This window comes from Rhinolophus sinicus, chromosome 2 (assembly GCF_057876585.1).
Source record: "Rhinolophus sinicus isolate RSI-liver-muscle chromosome 2, RSI-T2T, whole genome shotgun sequence".
Lineage (NCBI taxonomy): Eukaryota > Metazoa > Chordata > Mammalia > Chiroptera > Rhinolophidae > Rhinolophus > Rhinolophus sinicus.
This window is the reverse complement of record NC_142502.1, coordinates 103,378,838-103,395,097: the sequence shown is the minus strand read 5'-3', so window position 1 is coordinate 103,395,097 and position 16,260 is coordinate 103,378,838. Positions and strand designations below refer to the sequence as shown.

Here is a 16,260-nt window from a genome sequence, read left to right as displayed (position 1 = left end):
ACTGGAACCATGGGCTGGGGAGCCTGGTGTAGGTCTGGGATGCCTTACTCCTCAGGGAGGACCTTTGCGGCTGAGATATCCTCCCAATTTTTGACTGCCACATGTGGGTGTAGGACCAACCCATTCAGTGTCTCCACCTCTCCTACCAGTCTCAAGGTGGCTTTTTCTGTAAATCCTTAGCTATAGGACTTCTGTTCAGCTAGACCTTTGTTCTCAATAATGGTTGTTCTGTAGTGTAATTGTCATTTTGAGGTGGTCACAGGAGGAGGCGAGCACAGCATTTACCTGCTCTTCCATCTTGATCAGAACTTCAGTAGGATTTTTTGTAGATATAGACAAGCTGATTCTAAAATTTATGTGGAAGAATAGCTAAAACATTTAAAACACACACACACACACACACACACACACACACACAAAGTTGGAGGAATCACACTACCCAATTTTAAGACTCACTATAAAGACACAATAATTAAGATATGATGTTGGCAAAGGGATAGACACATAGATCAATGGAACAGAATAGAGTCCAGAAATAGACCCACAAAGATGTGGCTATTTGATCTTTGACAAAAGTGTAAAAACAATTCACTGGAGGATAGTTTCCTTGAAAAATGGTATTGAAAATGCAACAAAAAATAAACTTCACACCTTATATAAAGATTAACTTAAAATGGATCATAGATCTTAATGTAAAACTTAAAACTATAAGACTTTTAGAAGAAAATAAAGGAGAAAATCTTTGTGACCTGGAGGTTAGGTGAAGAGTTCTTATACGTGATAGGAAAAGCACACTCCATCAAAGAAAAAAAAATTGATAAATTGGACTTCATCAAAATTAAAACCTTTTACTCTGCCAAAGATACTGTCAAGAGAATGAATAGATAAGTTACAGACTGAGAGAAAATGTTTGCAAATTACATATCTGACAAAGGACTTGTATCCAGAATATATAAAGAATTCTCAAAAATTAACAATAAGAAAACAAAAGTTCTAATTAAAAAATAGACAAAGGACTTGAACAGGTACTTCACTGAAGAAAATATGAGGATAGCAAATAAGAACATGAAAAGATATTCATTCTCATTAGCCATCAGGAAAATGCAAATTAAAACCACAATGAGATACCATTACATACCTCTTAGAATGGCTAAAATAAAAGATAGACTGAAAACTAGACTTCATCAAAATAAAAAAATTTGCTCTTTAAATACTTCATTAAGAGGATGGAAAGACAGGCTACAGACTGGGAGAAAATATTTGCAAAACACAAAAGGAGTAGTATCTGAAATATATAAATAACTCTCAAAATGCAATAGTAAAAATGCAAACAATGCAATTAGAAAATGAGCAAAAGACAAGAAGAGCCATTCGTTAAAATATATAGATGGAAAATTCGCATATGAAAAGATGTTAAAACATCAGTAGCCATTGGGGAAATGCAAATGAGATCTCACTACACACCTATCAGAATGGCTAAAATAAGTAGTAGTGACAACACCAAATGCTAGTGAGGATGCAGAGCAACTGGATCACTCATAGATCAGTGGTAAGAATGTAAAATGATACAACCACTCTGAAAAACAGTTTGTCAGTTTCTTAAAAAACTAAACATGCAACTACTATACAATCCAACAATTAATTGCATTCCTGGATATTTATCCCAGAGAAATGAAGACTATGTTTATTAACCTACACACAAATGTTCATAGCAGCTGTATTTGTAATAGCCAAAAGCCACAAACAATCCAGATGTCCTTTGAGGGTGAATGTTTACACAAACTGTGGTACATCCACACCATGGAATACTACTTGGCGATAAAAGGGAATAAACTATGGATATACACAACAGCCTACATGAATGTCCAGAGAATTAAGATGCTGAAAAAAGCCAATCCCAAAGGGGTATGTATGTCTGACTCCATTTATACAACTTTCTTGAAATAACAGTATTATAGAAATAAAGAACAGATTAGTGATTACCAGGGGTTAAAGAGGGAATGGGGGCAGGAGGCAGGTGCCTGTAAAAGGGCAACAAGAGGGATCCTTGTGATGGTGGAAATGTCCTATATCTTTACGTATCAATACCAATAACCTGGTTATGAGGCTAAACTAGAGTTTTGCATGACATTACCATTGGGGAAAGTAAGGAAAGGATACAAGGGAATCTCTCTGTAGTTTTTACAAATGCATGTGAATCTATAATTATCTTAAAGTAGAAAGTTTAATTAAAAAATACTGCCAATATCAAGTGCTGACAAGGGTGTGGAGAAACTAGAATCCTCATACATTGCTGGTGGAAATGTAAAATGGTAAGTATAGCCACTTTGGAAAACAGTTTGGCAGTTTCTTATAAAGTTAAACATATACTTTACCATATGACCAACAGTACCACTCCTGGGTATTTACTTTAGAGAAATGAAAACTATGCCCACACAAAAACCTGTACATGAATGGTCATAGCAATTTTATTTGTGACAGTGAAAAACTGGAAACAAAAGGTCCATCAACAAGTGAATGGATAAACAAACTGTGATATAGCCATAGAATGGAATATCACTCAGGAATGAAAAGGAACAAACTGCGGGTGCATATAACCATTTGCAATACATTCAAAGATCTAATGCTGAATTAAAGAAGCCAACCTTCAAAAGTTACATACTATTTGAGTTCATTTATATGATATTCTCAAAAAGACAGAACTATGGTGATAGAGCACAGATCAGTGGTTGCCAGGGGTTAGAAGTTAGGGGAGGATATGAATAAAAAGGGATGGCACAAGAGAGTTTCGGGGTTGATGGAACTGTTCTGTATCTCGATTGTGGTGGTGGCTACATGAATCTAGATATGTGTTTAAATTCATAGAACTGTACAGGAAAAGGGGAAAAAAAGTTAACTTTACTGTATGATAATCAATCTTTTTTTTTAATCCATTTTCTCCAACTAACAGCCCTGTGTCAGAAAGCTGCCACTTGCCCCTTTGGTTGGCCTCTTTTGTGCTATCTACAACATGTGTAATCACAAGTTTCATTCAATCCTTTCTGGTTGGCCCCAGAAGAATAGAGAACTAGAGGTGTTAAAGACTATGCAGGGAATTGTGAACTACTATGAATAAAGGAGTAACAAAATCCTTTCTCTTTCTCTGTGCATAAATTTGATCTTGGGTTTACTTGCTAGCTAGTTTTTTTTGGAAATGTGGTAACAGTGGAATGTCAGCTGTGTTACCAGCCAACATTGTTATGGTAAAAATGAGCGCGTTATTATACTCTACCTGGACCAAGAGGACTGTGAATGCAAGATAAATATCCAGTGGGAAGCCTTAGCATTGGCATTTCTGGGCACAATGAGCTTATAACTGGGCATGTTGCCTGGAAGCGAGGGTTTGGAAATTACAAGAGATGTTGGTTCCTATTTGGGAAAATGAGGCTTCTAAAGCCCAGATAGCTGTCTACCTATCTGTGTGACCTTGTTGTCTTAAAGAGTAGTCCTTGGATTGCTATGTGTGTGACTTACTGAAGAGATGTTAACATGCTGTTTCCTATGTTTCACCTTCCTAAGTAAAACCAATGCTAAATAAGGGCTATTGTCATCATATGAGTATGAAATGACTAGTTAAACAAAAAATGACTATGAATTGGCTTTGCAGATACTCTTCGAAGTATTCAGAGGTCTAAACTAAACTGAGTCTTTTAGAACCATCTGGAGTTGAAAATATGGCAAAGGGAAGGGAAGAAAATGGTAATGATCTGAATGGAATTCACATTTTTTCTATTCATCTAGCACAAGTAATTGTTTACTCTGGGCAAGTGGACAGGTCTGTGTGTGAAGAGGCTTTGTATCTTCCTTACCTTGGGGAACCTGCACAAGGCCAACATTTATGCCAGCAAGTAAGTCTCCAAGAAGCCAATCCTTGATTCGATACAAACACATCCAGTCTAGGAAGGGAAAGACCGTAAGCATGCATCTTAGGAACCTGTGCCATGAGCAGCTGTGAGAAAGAAGAAAAGACACTCGATTAGGTTCTCCAGAGAAAAAGCCCACATAGTTAAGAAAAGGCATAGTGCATAATTCTTCCCATACAGCAGAGTTCTTTGTCAGTACTATTGACATTTTGATAAAGTGGACTGAATAGTTTTTTGTTTGGGGGCCATCTTGTGCATTGGAGGAAGTTCCCCAGCATCCCTGGTCTCTAACCACTAGATGCCAGTAGCACCCCAGATGTGACACCCCAAAATGTCCCCAGACTTTGCCAAATGTTCCCTGGGAGATAAAAATTACCTCTAGTTGAGAGCCAGTTTCATATATATAACAAGAACTAAGCCTTATAAGTCCAATATACAAATCAAGTCTGTGTTTTCATGGGATGTTTGGAAATATGAAAATCTACCAACTTTCAAGTAGAAAAATGGACTGTTATTGCTTTCTCTTGATAAGGACAGGTTTTTGAGATGTGATATTAGTAGGTGGCAGGGGCAATTAACACATTCACCTTATTACCAAATACTAAAATTTTTACAGAACATTCACTCTGTGGCTTTGATCTGCAATATGTAGGAATTTATAGAAAATATAGAATATGGAGTTATCATGCTTAAGAAGTTAGCCATGTAAAGAAAAAGCAGTAAAATAAGATTGTTATCCTTTGACCCAGTGGATATCAACTAGAAGCAATTTTGTTCCTCAAGGGACATTTGGCAATGACTGGAGATAGTTTTGATTATCATGACTGTCATCTAGTGTGTAGAGGCCAGGGATGCTGCTAAACCTCCCCAAATAAAAAGGACAGCTCTCCATAAAAAAAAATTTTCTGGTCCAAAATATCAATGATGTTGAGACTGAGAAAATCTACGTGAACCTTTAGATCATCTCAAATGGTAGAATGACCATAAAGCAATCAATAGATCAGTTAATCAATTGGTAAAACTAGTTTGGTTTTAAACTTCTATTTTCTATTTATATTTTTATATGGGCTGAAAGCAGAGTATGAAGATTTTATGAGTTGTAGCTGGATAATTGGGATTTGACTATAGCAACAAATAGAACTTTAGTGTACGCAAGGTTAAAATGTGGGCTCAGAAGAGAAGTAATGTCACATGTTTGACTCACAACTATGAGCATTACTATCCCTAAGGTAATTAGGGCCAACTAAGTGTAAGTGCCATTGCCAAGGTCACAGAAGTAAGGGTAGCAGAGCTGAAGCTAGAAACCAGGTCTTTTGATCCTTAGTTTAACGTTCTGTCTGCCACAGTTCCTATTGACAGCTGTTAACCAGGAGGAAGACCATTGGCTTGAAAGGAACATCATATTGCTATTTTTATGAGAGTCTCTGGGTGTAGGCAGCTGTACGGAATGTGCTGTCTCCAATTATGTCCTTCTATTGAGGTGAGTAGAGCATGGCATTGGGACAATTTGTTCCTTCACTTGGTCCAGTTGCCCCTCCTTTCCACGTGTCACTTGGCAAAAGACCAGTCACCCTAGGCAAGGTAATCAAAGGTCTTTAGCGTGGCAAAAAATAAAATAGACATGGAATAATGAGGATCAAGATTGAAAGAAATCAAGGAGGGTGTTAGAGGAACAGAAATTGAAGCTGGTGGGGAACAGTATAAGCATTTGACATGAATCTGGATTTTAGTTAAGGCACCTTAAAAGTGAGGAATGTAAGTCAATGTGATAGCACATGGGAAATTTTGACAAGAAAGGTTGTATTTTGCAGTTGCTAACTAAGAGGGAGAAAATGAGACAAGAAATGAGGTTTTATTCAAAGGAAGAGATGAAGTTAAAATATTTTTTTAAACTAAAAAACATAGTTCTTTCTATTTACTAGGTGCTTTACAAATACTCTTTAAATCCTCACAATTGATAAACCTTTAGTCAGTCTCATCAAGAAAGAGAGAGCTCAAATAAATAAAATCAGAAATGAAAGAAGAGAGGTTGCAATCAACACCACAGAAATACAAAAGATGATTAAAGAATACTATGAACAATTATATGCCAACAAATTGGACAACCTAAAAATGGATAAATTTCTAGAAACATACAACCTTCCAAGACTGAAGCAGGAAGAAACTGAAAATCTGAACATACTGATTACTAGCAACAAAATTGAAGGAGTAATAAAAAAACTCCCAACAAACAAAAGTCCAGAACCAGACAGATTCACAGGTGAATTTTACCAAACATTTAAAGAAGAATTAATACCTATCCTTTTCAATCTATTCTGGAAAAATTTGAAGAAGAAATGCTTCCAAATTCATTCTATAAGGCCAGCATTATCCTGACATCAAACCCAAAGACACTACAAAAAAAAAAAAAAAAAAAAAAAAAAGAAAAGAAAAGAAAAGAAAGAAAGAAGGAAAAAAGAAAATTATAGGCCAATATCCCTGATGAACATAGATGTAAAGATTCTCAACAAAATACTAGCAAACAGAATTTACCAATACATTAAAAAAGATTATACACCATGATCAAGTGGGATTTATCTCAGGGACGTAAGGATGATTCAATATCTGCAAACAATTAATGTGATACATCACATCAACAAAAGCAAGGATAAAAATCATATGATCATCTCAATAGATGTGTAAAAAACATTTGACAAAATTCAATATGCATTTATGATAAAAACTGCCAACAAAGTAGATATAGAGAAAACTTACCTCAACGTAATAAAGGCTATGTATGACAAACACACAGCTAACATCAACGGTGAAAAGCTGTAAGCTTTTCCTCTAAGATCAGGAACAAGACAAAGATGCCCAACTCACCACTATTATTCAATAGAGTACTGGAAGTCCTAGCTACAGTAATCAGACAAGAAAAAGATACAAAGTTTAGTGGTTACCAGAGGGTAAGGGGGGTGGGGGGTGGGAGAGGAGGGTAAGGGGGATCAAATATATGGTGATGGAAGGAGAACTGACTCTGGATGGTGAACACACAATGGGATTTATAGATGATGTAATACAGAATTGTACACCTGAAATCTATGTAATTTTACTAACAATTGTCACCCCAGTAAATTTAAAAAATAAATTTAAAAAAATAAAAAAATAAAAGGAAAAGATATAAAAGGCATCCAGATTGGAAAGGGAGAAGTAAAACTGTCTCTATTTGCAGATGATGTGATACTATATATATAAAACCCTAAAGACTCTACCAAAAAACAGAATTAATAAACGAATTCAGTAAAACAGCAAGATACAAAATTAATATACAGAAATCCATAGTATTTCTATATACTAATGATGAACGATCAGAAGGAGAAATTAAGAAAACAATCCCTTTTACAATTGTATCAAAAAGAATAAAATGCCTAGGAATAAATTTAACCAAGGAAGTGATGACTTGTATTCTAAAAACTAAAAACAATTGAAGAAAGAAATTGAAAAGGACATAATAAATGGAAGGATATATCATGTTCATGGATTGGAAGGACTAATATCTTCAAAAGGCCCATACTACCTAAAGCAAGATTCAATGCAATCCCTATCAAAATACCAATGGCATTCTTCTCGGAACCAGAATAAATAATCCTAAAATTTATATGGAACCACAAAAGGCCATGAATAGCCAAAGCAATCTCAAGAAAGAAGAACAAAGTTGGTGGTATGATGCTCCCTGATTTCAAACTATACTATAAGGCTATAGTAATCAAAACAGTATGGTATTGGCACAAAAAACAGACACATAGATCAATGGAACAGAATAGAGAGTCCAGAAATAAATCCTCACTTATATGGTCAATTAATCTATGACAAGGAGTCAATAATATACAATGGAGAAATGACAGTTTCTTCAACAAGTAGAGTTGGGAAAATTGGACAGATACATGCAAAAAAATTAAACTCGACCACTCTCTTTCACTATATACAAAGATAAATTTAAAATTGATTAAAGACTTAAATGTTAGACCTGAAATCATAAAACTCCTAGAAAAAAACATAGGTAGTAAACTCTCTGACATCTGTCTTCATAATATCTTTTTGGATATGTCCCCTAGAGCAAGGGAAACAAAAGCCAAAGTAAACAAATGAGACTTCATCAAACTAAAAGTCTTCTGCACAGCGAAGAAAACCATCAACAAAATGAAGACAACCTACTGAATGGGAGAAGATATTCACAAATGATATATCCAGTAAAGGGTTAATGTCCAAAAGATATAAGGAACTCATACAACTCAAAAACAAACAAACAAAAAAACAATCCAATCAAAAAATGGGCAGAGATATTTCTCCAAAGAGAACATACTGATGGCCAAGAGATATATGAAAAGATGCTCAACATCACTAATCATCAGGGAAATAAAAATCAAAACCACAAGGAGATACCACCTCACACCAGTCAGAATGGCTATTATCAAAACATCAACAAATAACAAGTGTTGGATAGGATGTGGAGAAAACGGAACCCTTGTGTACTGTTAGTGGGACTCTAAATTGGTGCAGCCGCTATGAAAAACAGTATGGAGATTCCTCAGAAAACTAAAAATAGAACTACCATACGACCCAGCAATTCCACTTCTAGGTGTTTATCTGAAGAAAACAATAACACTAATTCAAAAAGGTATATGCACCCTTATGTTCATTGCAGCATTTATTTTAATAGCCAAGATATGTAAGCAACCTAGGTGTCCATTGATAGCTGAATAAATAAAGAAAAAGTGGTATATATACACAACAGAATATTACTCAGCCATAAAAATGAATGGAATTCTGCCATTTGTGACAACATGGTATTATGCTAAATGAAACAAGACAGAGAAAGGCAAATACCACATGATTTTACTTATATGTGGAATCTGAAAAAACCCAAAACAAATGAACAAACAAAACAAAATAAAAACAGACTCACAGAAACAGAGAAAAGACTGATAGTTGCCAGAAGGGAGGGGAAATGGGTAAAAAAAGTGAAGGGGAATTTAGTCAATAATACTGTGGTAACTTTGCATGGTGTAAGGTGGTTATTAAATTTAGTGAAGTGATCACATTGTTAGGTATATAAATGTGAAGTCACTATGTTGTACACCTGAAACTAATGTAATATTGTATACTTTAATTAAAAAAATAAATCCTCACAATCATCGTACGAAGTAGGTGATATTACCATCCCTGTTTTACAGGTAAGAAAACAGAGGCAGAGTAGGGTTGGATAGCCTAAGGTCACACAGTTGGGAAGCAGAACTGGGATTTGAGACTAGGTAATCTTGCTTTTGATTGTTGCTGTCAACCAGTGTCTCTCAGATTAAAATTCAGATGTGAATATAATGTATGTTTCAGAAGCAGAGAATAAGAATAAAAGAATAAAAGCCCATGGGAGCAGAATAGGTCAGATTTATCTCCCTAAGTCTAGGGCGGAGAGAGGGGAATTAATACCTGTTTATGATGAGGTATAAGTCAAGGAAAGACTATCCTTTTACAGAGACAAAGCCAATATGGCCCCCAAATGCCCCATTTGATATATGACGTCTGACCCATCCTGGAACAGAGAAAATGAGAGTAGTGATGCAAGATTGGGGAGGGACATCCAAGACCACAACTTGCAAAAGGCAGGATATGAACAAAAGAGAATGCCTCAGAGAGGAAGCTCTGCAACAGGGCTGTGTGGAGGCCTTCCTCATTTATTACCCAACACATGACAATTGTGGGTGATAAATCCAGTGTGAGTGAAGACAACTTGAGTAATCAGGGATAATATCATGATGTAGGTCACAAAGGATTCTTAACTTGAATTCTGTGGGCGCCTCCCCACCCAGGGGTCTGTAGGTAGAATTCATGAGAGTATGTGAACTAAGGAAAAATTATATCTTTATTTTCACTAACCTTCTAACTGAAATTTAGCATATCTTTCAATTATGAATATTGACGACAAACCAGAGAAATATCAGCAGAACTTGACTTTGTCAGCAATAGAAATCACAAATATTTTCATATTACATTAAAATTGCTGCAGATACCTTAAAATACCATTTATATTCATCACTACATTATCAAATAACATAATTTGAGGATATTTCACATTTTGATAAGTATATTTGAATAAAACTGGTTTCCTTTATAATCCTATGTATTTTATGCATTAAAAAATATTCTGGTCAAGATCATGCAATGGGGCAAGAACAGTCTTTTCAACATGGTGCTGGGAAAATGGGATATCCACACGGAAAAGAATGAAGTCGGATCCGTACTTTACACCACACAAAATTAACTCATAAGTGGATTAAAGATGTAAATTTAAGAGCTAAAACTCTAAAAAAACTCTTAGAAGAAAACATAGGAGGAAATCTTCATGATCTTGAATTTCACAATAGTTTCTTAAATATGATACCAAATCACAGGTAACAAAAGAAAACAAATAGATAAATTGGATTTCATTAAAATTAAAAACTGTTGTGCACCAAAGGACATTATCAACAGAGTGAAAAGACAATGTACAGGATGGGAGAAAACATTTGCAAATCATATCTGATAAGCGTTTAATATCCAGAATATATAAAGAACTCCTACAACTCAATAACAAAAGACAAACAACCTAATTTTTAAAAGGGCAAAAGCAGTAAGTAGACATTTCTCCAAAGGAGATATACAAATGACCAATAAGCACATAAAGAAATGTTCATCATATTTAGTTACAAACAAACAAATAAAACCCACAGTGAGACACCATTTCACACCTACTAGGGCATCTATAATAAAAAAAGGTAAATAACAAATGTTGGCAAGGATATGGAGAAATTGGAACACTTGTACATTGCTGGTGTAGAATGCTTTACCGCTGTAAAAAAAAAGTTTGGCATTTCCTCAAAAAGTTAAACATAGAATTACCATGTTTTCCAACAATTCTACTTCTAGGTAAATACCTAAAAGATTTTAAAAAAGGACCTCAACAGTTATTCCTATGCCAATATTCATGGCAGTGTTATTCACAATAACCAAAAAGTAGAAACAACTCAAGTGTTCACCAACAGATGAATGGATAAACAAAACGTGATATATACATGTAATGAAATAGTATCAGCCACAAAATGAAATGACGTATGATTCATGGTACAACATGGATGGACCTTGAAAACAGTATGCTAAGTAAAATAAACAAGACACGAAAGACAAATATTGTATGATTCCACCCAAATGAAATATCTAGAATAGGCAACTCCTAGAAATAGAAAGTAGAAGAGAGGTTACCAGGAGCTGAGAGGAGTGGAAAATGGGGAGTTATTGCTTAATGGGTACAGAGTTTCTGTTTAAGGTGATGAAAATGTTCTGGAAACAGTGGTGATGGTTACACAATATTGTGCATGCCATTAATGCTGATTTGTACATTTAAAAATGGGTAAAATGGCCAATTTTATTTTACCCCAAAAAGTTAAAAAAAAGAAAAAATTATTTTAAAAAGAGGTTCATAAGTTTTACCAGACTGCTAAAAGTTTCACAGCACAATGGAAAACAGTATGGAGTTTCCTCAAAAAATTAAGAATTGATTTACCATATGACCCAGCAATCCCTCTCCTGGGTATCTACCCAAAAAGTCTGAAAACAATTACCCATAAAGATATGTACAGAAGGTGCCAAAAAAATGTATACGTATTTTAAGAAAGGAAAAAACTGTATTAAAATTTTAATACTCAACATATACCGGTAACAAAAGATGAATACAAGTCACGTGTATACATTTTTTTGGCACCCCCAGTATACTCCGACGTTCATTGCTGCATTATTGACAGTGGCCAAAAACATGGAAACAACCAAAGTATCCTTCAACAGATGACTGGATAAAGAAATGTGGTATACATACACAATGGAATACTACTCTACTGTAAGAAAAGATGAAATACTGCCATTTGTGACAACATGGATGGATCTTGAGATTATTTTGCTAAGCGAAATAAGTCAAACAGAAAAGTCGAGAACAGTATGATTTCACTCATATGTGGGATATAAAACTAAAAGAGACAGGGATGGCTGGTTAGCTCACTTGGTTAGAGCATGGTGCTGATAACACCAAGGTTGCCAATTCAATCCCCGCACAAGCTGCACCCTCATGAAAGAAAGGAAGGAAGGAAGGAAGGAAGGAAGGAAGGAAGGAAGGAAGGAAGGAAGGAAGGAACAAGCAAACAAACACTGAAAGCAACAAAGGACCAGGACAAAGAACAAAAACTCACAGACACAGACAACAGTTTAGTGGTTACCAGAGGGTAAGGGGGTCGGGGGTGGTAGAAGAGGGTAAAGGGAGTCAAATATATGGTGATGGAAGGAGAAATGACTCTGGGTGGTGAGCACACAATGTGATATATAAATGATGTATTATAGAATTGTACACTTGAAGTGTATAGAATTGTACACTTGAAACCTATATAATTTTACCAACCATTGTCACTCCAATAAACATTAATTTTTAAAAAAATTCCACAAAGAAAAAGAAAGAAATAGAATGGTAAAATAAATAAATAAATAAATAGCTTCACAGGACAAAAACAGGTTAGGAGTCCCTGGACTGCAGGGCCTGTATAATCACAGTGAGAATCAGAGGAGGTGGGTTCCATGCCGAGTACTAGGTGGGCACCGCTAGACCTGAGAGCAGAAGGATCTCATTCTGCCACCATTAATTAGTCCAGCATGGTTGACTTTGATGTTGTTGTTGTTGGTAACGAAGCTGGTAATGGTGGTTCATCAAACAATGTCTTTAGTAAATATAATCCCTAGATGCTGTGGGGGCCACCCAAGGTCTCTATGCTCAGAAAGTTTACAATCAAGGAGGTACCACAAGACAAGGCGCGCGCACACACACACACACACACACACACACACACACACACACACGTGAAGAGAAATCACACAGAAAACCATGGGTCTCAATGACAGGAATTCAGAGGAGGAAGACAGAAGTGGGTACCAAAGGAGCCAAAGTCTGGCTATGGTGCTCCCCGCTTGGTGGCAGGTCAGGGAGCACACACACGCACCGGCACTGCACGTGGTGACTGACGGTGGTGATGTCAATGTCCACGTTCCCAGAGGAAGCGGTCCTCCTCCTGTGCTCCTGGTGAAAGGTCTCCTCATTGTACACGTGTCGCTTCACGTCATACGTGAAAAAACTGCCCTTATATTTAGAGTCAGCACTCTGAATGCGCCTCTCTGGTTGCATCATTCCTGGACCAAGGGAAAGAGATCACACAGAAACCAATTTTAAAAATTCTAGATCATTTAAAATAAAATTTCCATATGATACCTGGCGTCTGCATAACACATTACAGTATTATAAAACTTTCTCGTGTTGTACAATTTTATACTCAAAACCACCCCTTCAAGAATGCAAGGTGTGTACTATTCTTATTTTTCAAATGGAGAAACCAACACCCAGAATTTTAAACAGGCCTGGCTGTTAAACAATTAGAATCAGGACTAGAACCCAGGCATCCTGCTAGGAAGCCTACTTTTCTTTATATTAAAAAATGTGGTAGGGAAATGATTAAGAGGTAACAGTCAGTATAACCACCAATTTTCACTGAAAATGCTAAGGGTTAAATGGTCAGTTGATTCAGTGTCTTCTAACTCCTTCTCTATCTGAAATAGCATCCATCATTACTCCCTCACCCTTTGCTGTTCTTTACAGCATCTGCCAACACCTCATTCAATATTTGTCTATTTTATCACTGTCTGTTTCCCACACTAAAATGTAAGTCTAAGAGGCAGGGCTTTGACTGTTCATGGCTGTATTCTCAGGGTTCAGAATAGTGCCTGTCACTTAGCAGACCCTCAACAAATATTTCTTGAATGACTGTCAAGCATCCAGTTAGTGGCTTCCTGGTGTAACAGAAAAAGCATTGCACAGGGTCTCAGGAGACGAGTTCCAGCCCTGGCTGTTTTCTAACTAGCTGTATGATTGTGGGCAAGTTTCTTAGAAAATGAGTTTCAGTTTCCTAGTCCATAAAATGACATGGTTGGACTTCATGATCTCCCTTAGAGCTCACATAGTTTAAAAAAATCTGTATGATCCTGTTCTTTTAAGAGAATGAGGAGGAGGAGTTAATGACAATGGATATCGATCCATCTCTGGGAGAAAGTATAACCATTCTCGATCATCTGTGTTTCTGAATAATAAAAAGGCATAAATTCTAAAATTCTTCCATATAAATGTGAATATATATATATATGCATCTACATCTACATATACATACATATAACGGCTATAAAATATATAGGGAGGCACAGATTATGTAGATTATACCAATAGTTCTTTAATAGGTGAGGTTGCAAACAAGTGGAATGTATCAGCAACTTCGTTTTCCTTCAGAATGATCATGAATCACCATTATCATCACCAACATTTATAGAGCACTTACTATATGACAAGCATTGCACTAGATTTTTTCTCGTAAGTTTTCTCATTTAATTCCCACAACAATCCTAATATTACTATCGCCCCTATTTTATAGATGATAAAACTGAGGTTTTAGAAAAGTTAAGTAACTGGGCCACAAAAATGCATGTAAGTATTTTTACCCTCAAAGCATTGGGTAGCAGTAGTGTGCTATATAACACCTATTAACTAAAGATCACAAATTCAGTAAAGAAGTGAGAATGTGGTTGGGGTAAAGAGAAGAGGATGGAAGAGGTATTTTACAATGTATCGCTTAAGAGAATTAGTATTTCATGTCTTTTACAGAAAACCACATGTAGAATTGTACATTAAAACATAAGTAATATTTTTCCACTTTCCCCCCACCCATAGGAATGTTGATCCAGTTTTCCTTATTTGTTTTCATGTAATCTTACAATAAACTTTCATTAGTAGGAGATATCTGTTCCTGGCAACTAAAAGAGCCTACTTAATCTGCTAATTATATTGAGATTATAGTAACTGCCATCCTGGGTTAGATCCAGGGTCCAGAATCCAGCATTTGGTTTCTGAAAGTGGCACTAAGGTAGGGTTGGCGAGAAGCAGGCAATGTGTGAATATCAAGACATGGTGGGAATGGTGGGGCTGGAGAGCAGCTACTCAGCTCCTGTCATTGTTGGCATGGGTCATGCTGGGCCCAGCATCTTCTGACTTTTAAATGTTATCAATTACTTTTTTTTAAAAGAGTCAATTCAAATACCTGTTCTAAAAAACTATATATATCTATTTTTTAAATTTTTATTGGGGACTATTGGGGAACAGTGTGTTTTTCCAGGCATCCCATGCAGAATTTGAACCAGCAACCTTGTCATTGAGAGCTTGTGCTCTAACCAAATGAGCTGTCCAGTAGCCCCACCAGCAGCTCAGTGGCAGCTCGTTGTCTTCAATCTAGTTGTGGAGGGCGCAGCTCACTGGCCCATGTGGGAATCGAACCAACAACCTTGTTGTTCAGAGCTCACACTCTAACTAATTGAGCCATCCGGCTACCCTCAATTACTTTTTAAAAACACAGTACACATCTAACAAAACACGTCTGCAGGCTGGATTCGGTCTGTGGACCACCATTGTGTTACTTCTTTACCAAGAGCCTTGTTGTTGAACACACAGAATAGCCTCATCTCCTCCAATCACAAATTATAGTTTATCCCCCAAGAATTTCTCTCTTTGCAGAAGCTGATGTATTCATATTTTCTGTTGAAGTACCCTTTGGGGGTATGATTTCCCATAAATTCACTTATGGAAAGTAGTAGTAGTTCATTTTATTGTCTTCAGTCTACATCATCTCTCTTTCAGAGGTGGCCTTCATCTACCAGACTAGGATTTGGCAAGTTCATCTGCTTTTACTTTCACAACTTTATAAATTTCTCCCATACGTACTCTTGGCCTTCATTTATTTCCGACTAAAGAATGCTATTTCACCTGTGGTCAATTAGTGTTCCATAAACATTTGCTGACTGCTAAGTGCTCTGGGGATATAAAGACCACACATTGTTAGACTAAAAATAGGAAAATATAGTGCTGTAAGTGTTTAGAGATGGGAAAGACAGGAATTAACATTTACTGCTGCCCCGCCATATGCCAGGTTCTTCACACATCATCTCAGGAGATAGGTACTATTTTCCTGACAATGATTATATTCATTTTACTGATGAATTTAGTGAGTTCCTTAGAGTCCTACAATAATTAAATAGCAGAACCAGAATCTGAACCCAGTCTTTCTGATTCCAAAATAGATACCACATCCTAATACCATGCAATCTCCTACAGAGTGGAATTAATAATCCCAACCTAGAGGAGTGAGGAAGGTCTCCTGGAAGAGATGATTTGAGCTCTCCTCTAAACTAGGGGCAGGGAGGAGAATAGGTATATTTG

The 16,260-nt window shown here is 36.3% G+C and overlaps 1 protein-coding gene across 7 annotated transcripts in view; it reads right to left on the bottom strand.

The window, feature by feature from the left end:
- Window positions 1-16,260, bottom strand: part of SLC26A8 (solute carrier family 26 member 8) — an 80,871-nt gene that overhangs the window by 59,723 nt on the left and 4,888 nt on the right. For 5 of the 7 annotated variants that reach the window (XM_019738818.3, XM_019738824.3, XM_019738821.3 and 2 more), the window contains exons 2-3: window positions 12,953-13,139; window positions 3,849-3,988 (exon numbers count right to left, since the gene is read on the bottom strand). In XM_019738818.3, the coding sequence (XP_019594377.3) occupies window positions 3,849-3,988; window positions 12,953-13,137 (325 nt within the window). In that variant the 5' untranslated portion in view covers window positions 13,138-13,139. Of the gene's footprint in view, window positions 1-3,848; window positions 3,989-12,952; window positions 13,140-16,260 lie in introns of those variants that run through there. The other 2 variants (XM_088795807.1, XM_074332852.2) reach the window with 2 other exon arrangements.